Source organism: Oncorhynchus mykiss, chromosome 12, assembly GCF_013265735.2.
Source record: "Oncorhynchus mykiss isolate Arlee chromosome 12, USDA_OmykA_1.1, whole genome shotgun sequence".
Lineage (NCBI taxonomy): Eukaryota > Metazoa > Chordata > Actinopteri > Salmoniformes > Salmonidae > Oncorhynchus > Oncorhynchus mykiss.
This window is the reverse complement of record NC_048576.1, coordinates 71,555,708-71,569,168: the sequence shown is the minus strand read 5'-3', so window position 1 is coordinate 71,569,168 and position 13,461 is coordinate 71,555,708. Positions and strand designations below refer to the sequence as shown.

Below are 13,461 nucleotides of genomic sequence, written 5' to 3'. Positions count from 1 at the left end.
ATTCAGACTCACTGGGAGAGGTTGTTTGCCTAAATGCTTTAGTGAGACAAGCACAGAGCTTTAGACAGAGTACATAAGCATTTGGGCATTACCATTTCGCCCTTTTCTTTGGCATGGTTGTGAGAGATGACCGAGTTCACAATGATAGTTTTTAATCATGCCTGGGCGTGCCCTCTGACAGTTACATATCAAATCATGGCAAGTTATGACACCCTATGTCATCCCTTCTAAATAATGACGTGATTGAATAAGCTGATATTTCGTTCACACACACAAACACCATCTGTAAAATACAAGGATGGTTTATTCCATTCTAGCCTTTATGTAGAAGGAGATCTGTAATCTCATGCTATGAATGGAATGTAATAGAAAAAACACAAAACAAAGATCGTTTCTCAGCGGTTATCCAACTTTATTTCAAACTGTGTCATGTTCAGGCACCACACGGGTTCCTATGGTAATAACATCAGGATTTGATCAAAATCCCTGAGAAGCAAACAGAACCATCCAGACACTGGAGGATAAATAACAGCCCTTTAGCGCAGTTACAACAAGCAGTAAAAAAACATGTCCAGGTCATCAAAATCATTTACATTCTAATCCTCAATATACACATTTAGCATTTCAACAACAAAGGCACAGTACACAAATACTGCTTTATAATTAACATGTACAGTCCTACCCAATATGGGTTGTTTACAGAGGAAGAACACCTCTGTGTGTGTAAACACTGGTGTTGCTCTTGCAAAGCTCAATACAAAACCAACCCGCATACTCACTGAGGAATAAGTTAGACCAGTGTACATGGCTCTCCGTCAATCCATTTTGTGGAAAACGTATCAGAGAGTATTACATGTGTTGATGGTCATCTAAAAAAGGTAAATATAAACTCTCAGTGGAAGAGTTGGAGGTCGTTTAGCTACTTCACAAGAGCAAGCAAAAGTTAATTTCAAACCCAGCTGTGCAATTTTTAAACAAGACCATCTTCAAAACGAATCAACAGTTGATTGTAACAGAGAAGAAAAAAATCAATATCTTTGCTATATATTATTTTCCCTGATTCTATCAAATGCAAGGAATGTTATTAAATACAACCAAATCTAGAGATATCGATCTTTTTGGGGTTATGTCATTACATCCGTTGGTTTTGACACAGCTGTGAAACATATCTAAGGACGTCAATTCTGTCAACTCATTCATTTAAAACTATCAGTAAGGGGAAAAGTGCTTATTCCTGATATACCTCAGATTTTATAACCTGACGGCACATTTGGAAAACTGCCTTCTGCCAGCTCAAATCATATTAGTAATAACACTGACAAATCATTAACAAAAAGCACCAACATATCTTCAGATTATTGTTTTTGTCCGGAGTCTTCTGAAATGAACAAAAAAAAATAAGCCACAACCAAAAATCCCAAAATGAAAACCATTTCCTCCACAATCTCAGACATTCTGACTGATTATTCCTATAGAACCTAAAAGGATCGCCTTGAATGGCTTCCAAAACCCAGAAGAAACTAAAAGAAATTGAACAATAAAGCAAACAATTCAACGGAAATTCAACAAATTAATCACGTAAAGCTGGCAAAAGGCTTGGATATATAAGTAGTACATTCTATAAGAATTGCAAATACAATTACAAGCAACATTTAAAACACAACGCACTGATTGCCTGAAAAGCCATAATGCTTTAAGCTCCTTCCCACTAAGTGCCTGCCTGGCTCCTCTGCCCCTATGCCAGGGGAGGAACCAAGACACCACACAGGAAGGAAATGTCCCAAGGCGGGCCGCACAGCAGCCCAGTAAAACTATCAGAGTCCGTGTGCCACTGAAACAAAAATACAGTGACATCACAGTCCGATACCAAACACGGGTCCCCACCAGCCTTTCAGATACCGAGGCACGGCGGGGACGAGGATACCAAAGGAGCCGGTCACCTAGTAGGCAACCTGAAGCGGACACCAAGGTGTGTCTGGGTACAGCAAACAGTGCACAGACTTAAACCTGGAACACAAGGCGAGAGAGAAAGAGACATGGAGGTTAGATTAACAGAGAAAAAAAAGATATACCCTCTTTACAGTCAAGATAGTTCAAGTAGAGTAGGATCGCCATTTGTGTATTAGTAGTCATGCAGAGTGTAATGTCTCACCTTGATGGGTCTTCCTCCACAGGGAAAGCCCCTTTCATATTGATGATGTTCCTCTTGTTCTCAAACATTCCATAACTCAATGTGATCTGGAATAAGCAAATACGGGAAAGAAATAAGCAACCCTTCCCAATAAGTTCTGATAAATAATTCAACTCTATTCTCACAGTGAAACGACGGACGGACATACGTTCACATCTCACCTGTTTGTGAAGTTCAGATCTGGACACCTGTTGCAGGTTCTCCAGATGGGAGTGGAAAAAGTTACTGCGGGTCAGAGGCACCCCCAGCACCGACTCAATGATGTAGCCGATGGTGCAGTCGTCAGGCAGACGAATCTTCTCTGCTGTGTTCATAAAATGGCCGCCACTGGCCCATGGGCTCATCTTCAAAGCCAGGCCTCGACTCACACAGAAGCCGGCTCCCCCAGTAGCAAACCAGAAGTTTACTGGTCTCTGGAAGAAGAGAGAAAAAAAGAGACAGCGAGCATGTTAAGTTGTTGTTATGCAACCTTTCTGAAGCATCTCAAACTTTTAATAACCAATTGAAGTGCACCTACCATCTTGTTGTCTCCTAGCCTCTCTGTGGCCTCGATGGGCCGGTCCAGGCTGGGCTTGCCAATGTACATGTCCTGGGTGTGGGGGTAGTGGGACAGCAGCTTCACCAGAGTCCTCGTGTTAACGTAGTTATCATCATCCACGTGACAAAACCACCTAAGAGGGGAAAACATTGTTAAAGCGTTACAATACTTCAATTAGAACAATAATCACTATCAAATCTAGAATGATATACAGCCTGGGTAAATTCAGCACTTTAATTAGACACTTACTTTTTCCCAGACTCAATGAACTTGTCGTACTCCACAGCCATCTTGCAGGATAGAGCTTGGCGGCTGTGTGCTGCTGAACAGTTGGTGTTGATGGCGTGACTCCCTGTAGGAACGATGAGGGAGGAGATGGTGAGTTACAAACTAGTACCTTACTAGCTAGTTTATGTAAGTAATTGTAACTATAGCGCTGTTAGAGCCTTAACGTCATCTGCCACTAAGACTACATGCCCCAGGAGCTCAAAGCAACACATTCCATGGGGATTCAAATATGGGCTTGGTTTCTCACTATCAAATCTGGACGTTTAATGATAAACTAATTCCAGCTACTGTTCAGGTTAAGATAAATATAAAATGAGAACTAAAATGCTTCTGAAAAATCCAAAACTCACCAACTTTCTTCTTCAGCTCCTCATCTTCTCCGTCTGTGAAGATGTATGTCTGAAAAGGAGGGAAAATACATCAGATCACATTGTGGGAGTGGAAATCCATGAAATCAAAGCCCCTTACAGAACAAGTGGTGGCACAAGAATCAACTGGAGTCCGAACTACAGATGTCCTTGTTCACCATACATCGAATTCAGTGTGATGACCATCTATCAGCAGTCGTTTATGCATGTGGAAAACACATGGAGTTAAAACAAGCCCCACTCTAATAAAGGCCTCTTATGCAAGGTTCCCCTCGCTCCATGGCAACTGTGCAGGCCCCCCAAAAGTATCCCAGACATAGAACAAAGAGGGAGGCAACCATCTCGACACCACTAACCCCCAACACCATTAAGACCCAATTCCATTCTGGATCTGTACCCACTCCCTAGCTCCAACATGTTGACTAGAAATAGAAATCGATGGCCATCATTCAGATATGATCATTTCAGCACCACCTGTGTGACACAGAGTAAGGTCTTAGCAGCCAAAGAATAATGCTGTCAAGGTTAGAATACTGCAGGCTGGTGTTTAGTTAACAACAAAAGGCAGCCTCAGTGGCAGACTTAAAAGAGCAGGTAGGGATTAGGAGTTGTTTTATGGTGGGTAGGGTTTATGGTGGGTAGGGTTTAGCAGGTGCCAGGCAGCCCTCAGTCAGTCAGACAGGGCTGATGAAAGGGCCCCCATGGCCTGTTTGCGTCTGCCGTTGCCTGTTTGTGTGTGTGTGTGTGTGTGTCTGCCGTTGCCCGTTTACTCTTCCCCTCTTGTGAGACAGCACCTGCCTTATCTCCGCCGTGTGCCCCAACATGCCAGGTAGCAGCGCGCACTCAGCCCCACTCCCTCCTTCCCTTTCTCGCTGCTCGTGACCTCCCAACAGTTTATGACAACTGAACCAACCCCACATTCCCACTAATTGCTTTCTGCCACTGACTGTTGAGCAGCAACAGCCATCTGAGATCTGTATCTTAACAACGCGGCTGGCTAAGTTCATGCCAGAGGGAGATAAGGCAAAGACATTCACTTTTCTAATAACTCCCCTCCCATTTCTACAGTTCAGTACTATCTGCCATCGGTGCCAAAGATTTATCTGATTGGTTTGCACAACAAACAGGGAGCAGATGTTGTGCGATGGATGCTGCAAGGCCTTGGGCCTGTGTTTGTTTAAGGAAGGGTGGTGGTTTCACTGATAAAGGGATCAGAGGCTGGCGCTGTTTGCTTTAAGTCCCGCTGAATGGACAGCCTAATCACTGAGGCAGCTGCCAGAGCGACCTGGGTACTGACAGACAGGGGTCGAGTGGGGCTGATGGAGGGGGGGTCTCACTGCTGATTAGTAAATCCAAATCTGTGTGTGGTCATTCACCCCCACTTCAAGCTTCTACCCATCCCCCGTTCACCCCCTCTCTCACCACCCCATACGCTGTACCTCTTCAATAGAACAATGCCGGGTGTTTTCATGCTGCGTAAAGTCCTCCACTGGGTAAATTCTAACTATGTTTGCTGGTATTTGCATACAGCTGCAGCAGTTAACTAAAGAGAAGTCTCCAAAGGGCTAAATGGCTTTTGTCTTAACTGAAACATTAAAGAAGTCACTGAAATACTAATTCATTCACCCCCATAATTTCATAAATAACAAGTCCTGCCCCGTGAGGAGAATAACCCGTTGTTTTTTTATGATGACTGTCTGAACCACAAATGAGATGAGGGGGGGGGGGGGGGGGGGGGCGACGACTGCATTCCTCCCCACCAAAGAAAGGGCTGGCACAGCCCAGTCTGAGCAGAGTATGGTGCCTGGCTGGCTGTCTCAAGATCCCCGGGAAGGAAGGGCACGGACTGCACTCCCCTCCACACATCTCCCTCCAGCAACAACCACGTACTCCGCCCCCTTCACTCAACCATGTCGCGTTCTCCCTTCCCTTTAGCCTTTAGCACAGCACTAAAGTCACTGGAGTGTTGACTACAGTACAGGACAGAGAACAGGCCACCTACAGACACACAATGACACTTTCCCACTCTCTGACCAGCTGGATATTCAGACTCATTCCTTCATACTGTGAAAGGCTATTTGATTAACTCAACAATGGAGCCAAGTCTTCTTCAGAACTGCCAGACGTACAGACGCTCGTTTTGGGAGTGCTGGCGAATTAGTATAATTTCAATTAAAAATGGAATGCATATCAAACCACTATGATGTCACTGCCAGTGCCAGGCTACCAGCTGTTCTGTCCAGACACAACCAAAGTCAATACCCTTATAATGCCCATTGATGTGTAGTTTAGAGCTAGATTTCAACCTGTGTTTTGTAGCTGGTTATGTACTGCAGAGCCCAGAGTACTACAAGCCAGAGAACGCTGTTTCTGCACAGTTTGTTCTCTCATTGTTTTGAGGCTCACTCACGAGGGAAGCTGCATTGTTCCAGGGGGGAAATCTGCTGAAACACCGGAAACAACGGGCTACTATTTGAACAACCCATAAATAATAACAAGTTGTAAAAAAATAAAAAATTATGTCACAGTACTTTTGCTTACTCACTAACTTATGACTCACAAAAAAAATGGGCCTTTCACTACACCAACTATTCTTTGAACCAAATAATTTCCCCCCCCCCCCCCCCCAATAATTTATTTCATTTTATGTAATAAAAAACAAACTTCTGACCATAATACTAAATCGGATATATTATTCTGCCAGACACAGTAAGCCACAGGCACAATTCTATCATGGTAATCACAGATCGGATCTACCCTCTATTTACATGTAAACATTATCTGATAGCACGTCCGTTGGCTTAAGGAAAAAGTGTATCTCCTGTGCTGGAAATACAAATCAGGGCTCTGATCTGCCCAGTTTACAGTTCTAGTCAGGCCTCACCTGCTGGCAGAATGCCATGATATCTCTACTAGCTGCAGACACCAGCTACAGACACCAGCTACAGACATGATCAACTGGATTCAGTCAGCTGAGCTCCACAGGTGTTCATCAATTGAGCATTATCATATAGCCTGGGTGCAGATGTCCATGTGTGCTGGGAATGACCTGATTCATATAACTGGCATTAGAACCATCCTTTGTTCTCTAACTTCTGGCCACCTGTCAGCCTTCCTCCAGGAACTCCCATTTGTATTGTGGGCCCAGGCTGTCCTTTATGCCTGCACTGGATCCCACCAGCTGCCTGATTAAAACCCTGCAGTTAACCCATCTCAGAGAGAGAGAGAGAGAGTTGACTTACATCATCCACTACAGTAAGCACAACACACTCAATGTCCATGTAAACTGCTACTCCCCAAACTCTATTGACAGCCCATCTTACTGAGCATAAACCTGTCCTGAAGTAGGGGGGGGCTAGGACAGATGTCAGATAGACTTCCCCTGTATCGTTCTCCTATATCGGATGTAGTAAACTCACCACAGAACATTATGGAATGGAGGGAGTTTTTGTAGGGAGTTTCTTGAATGGGCTACTGTATTTGATCATGTGATGCATCTTATGTGTTCAAAGTTCCATTTTCTCACCCCACTTCCTCTGCATACAAATAGAGACAGTGTTGCCATGACTAACCTTCAAAACACCCAAAACAGAGTGGGGTTTGGCTTGAGATGGAGAGAAGAGTTCTCAAAAGAAGGTGGATAAAGAATGTGTGATTGTGCCCGAGGAGAATTTAATTTACTTTTGAAAAATATGCGTGACAACTCTGGGTAGTGGATAAAAATCACTATGACTAGCCTCTGTTTCCTCTCGACTATGGCTGTGAGTGCCTTTGTGCACCAGTCGAAAACAGCTTGGTTCTCAGGGCTGCATTTTCATACTCAGCGTGCTACTCCCAGCACAAACTTCCCTATAGATGCATCCCTTTGTCCCAAGCATCCCCTTAACGAAGCCCCACCCCCCCACAGTTTTCCCATCCCTTGGCTGCTGGACCCAGACTCAGCTCCCACGTTTCCATGGGGTCGGCTGAGACAAGGGGGCTGGGAAAGCTTTTCTTCCCCCCTTCAGAAAGACGCTTTGTTAGCCCTGGAAAGGGGACAGCACTGGAGCTGCTGCTGTGAGACATACATTGCACCAGGGCATTCACAGGGACTCCCAAAAGAGGGGGTGAAAGAGAGGGGAAATGAGGGGGGTGCAAAGGCTTGAAACTGCTCCCTATGTTCTCAGGGGCATCACTCAAGGCAGAATAAAAAGTGGCAGAGCCTAAGGAACTCTGCACAACTAAGAGGGTAACATGGACAGTTCAGGATCAAACAGTTATCACCCATTTCACCTGACATGAGTGGAAAATATGTTTGAGTGGGTCAGCCGTAACACTTAACTCTCATTGGTGGCTTGTGGTAAAGCATATTTTATGGGAGAATATTCGTTTTTTTGTAAAATCATTGTGGTAAATTGCCTAGCCTAAGCCTACTAAAAGAAACCTAGTGGAAATATGTGATTGTTTTATTCTAGGTTATGTCCATGGAAGATTTCAAATTAACCATATTCTTCTGATAATAATGTAGTATTGTTGGCTTACCTGCTGCATGTTTCTAGAGATCCAGGTATCCAGAAGGAGATTCAGTCGAGACTGATGGAACTTCTTTGTGGTCTTGACAGCGATGAAGATGTCATCTGCACTGATGTCCTCTGCGGGGGACGCATCTGTCGCTGACTGAGCGGACCCTGCAGGCTTGTCCACCTCTCTCCGTCCCCGGGTCAACTTGGAAAAATACGCAGAGAATCCTTTTTTCGTCTGCGCCTCCGAGTTGACCTGTTGCTGAACAGCCTTCACTCCGTCCGTAGCCAAAGTGTCCATGCTCTGGAGTGAGCGCGTCCCCATCTCTCTCTGGTTTGGAACCTCATCTACCTGAACTCTTTGATGCTGCGCGACTACCAAGAGCAACATAAGACAGGTGAATAGTCCACTGGTTATAGAAACAACCGTTTTCTTAGCATAACTTTTCGACATGTTGATATATTTCAAAACTACAATATGTAGTTGTATACTGAGAATAACCTAAATTGAAAGTCCATATAGTAATTCTCTCCAGATCGAACAAAGAAATCAAACAGCCGTCCCGTGCGTCTGCATTATTGTAATACAATGCAATTTTGTCCTAGCCCAACTTTATAACCTACTCTTCAAGCTAGCCACGCCTCATGGGCGGTCTGTAATGTGCAATTGCGCTATATTGTGGGGACGCTGAGAAAAGACTCTCCCCCCGGGCAGATCTAAATCGTAGACACGCCCACGATATGAGGTGTGTGTGTGTGTGTGTGTGTGTGTGTGTGTGTGTGTGTGTGTGTGTGTGTGTGTGTGTGTGTGTGTGAGAGAAATAAATTATTTTAAGCCCCTTGTTACTTTTGAATTCCTTGCCCGCCAAAGTTTTCACATTCTGCTTAGCCTACAGCTATTTTCTATAGGCACTTTGCTTGTTCTTGAATCTACTATAAGTTGGCCTTTATAGTAATTTGGTAAATATGATGCTGTGTGAGCATGTGACATATACATTTGAATAAAGAAGTATTATTATCTGGAGGATAAAAAGGTTGCAAGTTCAAATCCCCAAGCTGACAAGTTATAAATGTGTCGTTCTGCCCCTGAACCCTGAACAAGGCAGTTAACCCACTGTTCCTAGGCCGTCATTGACAATAAGAATTTGTTCTTAACTGACTTGCCTAGTTAAATAAAAAATAAAAATGGCATCAGATCCTAAGGTTTTCCTTATCAGGGAAGTCCCATGGCAGCTACAGATAAGAGGGAAATATTTACTCTAAGAAAGCAGCAGGTGGACATTGTTCATGTTTTCAGCACCTTGTCTGCAGCTGGTGATGGTGAAGAGTAAGCATTTTTCAACTAGGCTTGAATAATTAACAAACCTATCTGGCTTTAGTTGGCCCGTTTGGGGAAAGAACATCTGAGCCTCACAATCTACAAGAGATGGTGCCTAACTGAATACATCTGGACTATATTTAGGCCACTTATACAAACATCCTTGTGAATTAAACGTTTCTTTAGTTTGGTTACAGAGCAGGATTAGGAGTTTACAATGATTGATTAGGCCTACCATTGGAAACTTCCATTTAGAACCGGTGGATTCTGTAACATTTGGCTATGTTCAACGTCTTACAAATGTCTCTCAGATATAAAAAAGTTGGACTCCTCATTGAAATTCTTTGTGAACTCATTCAAATTCTGCCAAGTGTGGACAGCTTGCTCACCAGCCAAGCAAATGCAATTATTCTGCATTGACCTTGTAAGGGCTTTAAACAGTTGGCAATTCCTCAGCCCTTGTTATTTAAATTCTGTCTCTCAACCAGTGGGGTGGCTGACCCCTGGACGTGACATGAGTTCCAGCAGATCGACTGCCATGCAGCTGGCAGTGACAGGTCTGAATACCCACACTCACTCCCACCAGTCTCAGTCTCAGACCAGAGAATGGCCAATGGAGCAAGCAAACTATTGGATGAGAATTATAATCTCATGTTACTAAATTTAAAAAAACAGTTTGATGTGAAAAAGCATGTGAATCGTGTGAAATCATCTTTTGGTTATAGGGGTTAGCTTTGAAGTCATATTAAGAATATTCTAACACTGACTATCCTTATTTGCCATCATCTAGCTAAAGCCCTACCCCACCCCTTCTATTGTTGAGCTAAGTAAACCAGAGTGAATTGGTATGGATACAACCTTTATACTTCTAGTCCTCTTTTTTAACCGACATCCCAAGGACTGGTTGAGCTAAAAGAGGACACAGTAAGAGAACACACTGTGAGATGGAGGAGAAGAACCAGTTAGAGAACACACTGTGAGATGGAGGAGAAGAACCAGTTAGAGAACACACCATGAGATGGAGGAGAAGAACCAGTAAGAGAACACACTGTGAGATGGAGGAGAAGAACCAGTAAGAGAACACACTGTGAGATGGAGGAGAAGAACCAGTAAGAGAACACACTATGAGATGGAGGAGAAGAACCAGTAAGAGAACACACTATGAGATGGAGGAGAAGAACCAGTAAGAGAACACACTATGAGATGGAGGAGAAGAACCAGTAAGAGAACACACTGTGAGATAGAGGAGAAAAACCAGTAAGCCTTTCTCCTTAAATGTCTCTTTAAAACAAACTGAAAGGTGGGCTTTTAATCAAACAAAAATCACAAAATGTTGCTGAGAAGTAATCCTTTCACTTCAAATTGTTCCTACCGACAAGTCCTTTTGTGCATCTTTTAAAACTGCTCACAAAAAGGCAGCTAAAAAACAAGTATAAGAAACCAGGGAGAGGGGGTTGTCTCCCTGGCCCTCATTCTTCTTGGATCAACAGGCTCTTTCTCCTGGTTCTGCAAGAGATTCGTCCCACCTCTAAAAAGGCTTTTGGTCAGACAGCTCCTTGGACTCCTGGGACAATGACAGTTGTTAAAATGGCGGGTGAAATGTACTCAGTGAACGTCCTGCTTCTATACCAGCTTCATGCCACCCCCCTTTTTGCTCCTGTCTTCCCTCCACTGACAGCAACAAGAAAAACATAAAACCTTCTTTTCCCCTTAAACGGCTCCACCACACCATACAGTACCCCATTCCATCCCACCCTGAGCCCTTCTAACAATGTTACCGCTGAATTTCAATGAATTGAAATCCCCTTTGTAAAGAGTATCCCACTTCCACCAGAGAGTGCCCACAGACCCACCAATAAACACAATAGCGCTTGATCTCTCTCTCTGAACATCTCTGGGGATCTGAATAGAGAGGGCCTGGGGGGCCTGAGTGGGGTGGTTATGATTAGAAGGGTGCTATTTATATTCCTCATTCACTGTAGGATCTATGCACAAAGGGGAGGTAAAGCATTCCTGTCAGTTCTGAGGTCAGTTTGAGAAATATTACTGTTGTTTTTTATTGTTTGTGTCTAGCCACAAAAATGTCTCTGTCAGACCACTTATTGTTAAGGCCTTGTTCTCATCACTGAAACTTACAAAACACATCGACTCAGTGCTGAAAGATTGCACACTCACTGTTGAGACTGACTACATACAGTTTCACCTTGCTCTGTGCGTCCATAGGAAGCATCTGTACATGGTAAAGAGGTTGGATATCGCTCTGGGAAAATCCTGTACACGTATTTTCAATTTATTTAATTTACATCTTCGCTTCTCATCCCCTCCAGCATTTGACAAAATGTGATGCTCTTGACTATAAACAGACACGTACAGTGCCTTCGAAAAGTATTCAGACCCCTTTACTTTTCCCACACTTTGTTACATTACAGCCTTATTCTAAAATTGATTTTTTTTTTAAATTCCTCATCAAACTAGACACAATACCCCATAATGACAAAGCGAAAACTGGGTTTTAGACATTTTTGCAAATTTATAAAAATAAAAAACTGAAATATTACATTTATGTAAGTATTCAGACCCTTTACTCAGTACTATGTTGAAGCAACTTTGGCAGCGATTACAGCATCGAGTCTTCTTGGGTATGACGTTACAAGCTTGGCACACCTGTATTTGGGGAGTTTCTCCCATTCTTCTCTGCAGATCCTCTCAAGCTCTGTCAGGTTGGAAGGGGAGAGTTGTTGCACAGCTATTTTCAGGTCTCTCCAGAGATGTTAATTTGGGTTCAAGTCTGGGTTCTGGCTGGGCCACTCAAGGACATTCAGAGACTTGTCCCGAAGCCACTCCTGCATTGTCTCAGCTGTGTGCTTAGGGTCATTGTCCTGTTGGAAGGTAAACCTTCACCCCAGTCTGAGCACTCTGGAGCAGGTTTTTATCAAGGATCTCTTTGTACTTTGCTCTGTTCATATTTCCCTCGATCGTGACTAGTCTCCCAGTCCCTGCTGCTGAAAAACATCCCCACAGCATGATGCTACAACCACCATGCTTCACTGTAGGGATGGTGCCAGGTTTCTTCCAGACGTGACGCTTAGCATTCAGGCCAAAGAGTTAAATCTTGGTTTCATCAGACCAGAAAATCTTGTTTCTCATGGTCTGAGAGTCTTTAGGTGCCTTTTGGCAAATTCCAAGCAGGCTGTCATGTGCCTTTTACTGAGGAGTGGCTTCCGTCTGACCACTCTACCATAAAGGCCTGATTGGTGGAGTGCTGCAGAGATGGTTGTCCTTCTGGAATGTTCTCCCATCTCCACAGAGGACCTCTAGAGCTCTGTCAGAGTGACCATTTGATTCTTGGTCACCTCCCTGACGATCAATGGAAACAGGATGCACCTGTGCTCAATTTCAAGTCTCATAGCTAAGGGTCAGAATACTTCCGTAAATAAGGTATTTCTGTTTTTAAATTTGCTAAAAATCCTAAACCTGTTTTTGCTTTGTCTTTATGGGATATTGTCTGTAGATTTTGGAATAAGGCTGTAACGTAACAAAATGTGGAAAAATTCAAGGTCTCTTGAGGAGATCATCAATCAATCACATGCTTAGACTTGGCCATAGACTTCGACTTATTGTCAAAGGAATTGCACACTTCGAAAAGAACTGAAAACTGAATATGTCTTGGAAAGTATAATTGTGTGAATATAACTATACCAGTGTTCTAGTTGACCACAATTGAATGCATCCCTGCCTTTTATTGAATGAATTGTGTGCTGTATTTATTTTATGAGCTCTCTGTACCTCTGGATTCGCTGTGAGGTCTGGAAAATGTTAAGCCTCCTGTAAGCCTTGTGTCACGGTCATGCTGTTGTTCCTGAATATGGTACCAATAAGCGGAAATGAACACAGCTCTGAGTCTGACAGGAAGACCTTCTCAAACCACTCCTCTGTCTTCTTGTCTTCTTCTCTCTTTCGGTCTCTTTGAAAAATGGATCGACATATTTTGCAAGTAGCCGCAGTGATAAAAGCCATATTTTCCTGCCTTTGATTCATTGTTTCTTGACATAGACCTGCTCATACACCCTGCTGATAGAGTGTCTTTCTGTTCTCTGCTGGGTAATCAGGAAAACACTACTATCCCACAGAGGGAGTGTCCCAGACCCAGACCTGACTTATGGCCTACTTTACAGAGAAATCTACCCAAGTATGTATCTTTGGAGCGGTTCTATTCAACTTGATGGAAACTCTATCTGTGTATTGTGGACCGATATAGA

General features: G+C 43.5%; 1 protein-coding gene across 1 annotated transcript; it reads right to left on the bottom strand.

Annotated features, from left to right (window-relative positions):
• Positions 1 to 388: 388 nt before the first annotated feature.
• On the bottom strand, positions 389 to 8,479 carry lfng (LFNG O-fucosylpeptide 3-beta-N-acetylglucosaminyltransferase). Its single transcript, XM_021624922.2, has 7 exons — positions 7,907 to 8,479; positions 3,368 to 3,416; positions 2,979 to 3,081; positions 2,709 to 2,862; positions 2,353 to 2,604; positions 2,153 to 2,238; positions 389 to 2,007 (listed from the first exon to the last, which is right to left on the bottom strand). The coding sequence occupies exons 1-7, from the start codon at positions 8,336 to 8,338 to the stop codon at positions 1,941 to 1,943; spliced, it is 1,143 nt and encodes a 380-aa protein (XP_021480597.1). The 5' UTR covers positions 8,339 to 8,479; the 3' UTR covers positions 389 to 1,940.
• Positions 8,480 to 13,461: the final 4,982 nt, after the last annotated feature.

Excerpts from the sequence above, each read along its gene's own strand:
- lfng (XM_021624922.2), bottom strand. The coding sequence starts at position 8,338 with ATGTCGAAAAGTTATGCTAAGAAAACGGTTGTTTCTATAACCAGTGGA. Across the intron at positions 2,863-2,978 it reads TTCATTGAGTCTGGGAAAAA|GTGGTTTTGTCACGTGGATG; the intron begins GTAAGTGTCTAA and ends TTCCCCTCTTAG. Across the intron at positions 2,605-2,708 it reads GGCTAGGAGACAACAAGATG|AGACCAGTAAACTTCTGGTT; the intron begins GTAGGTGCACTT and ends CTCTTCTTCCAG.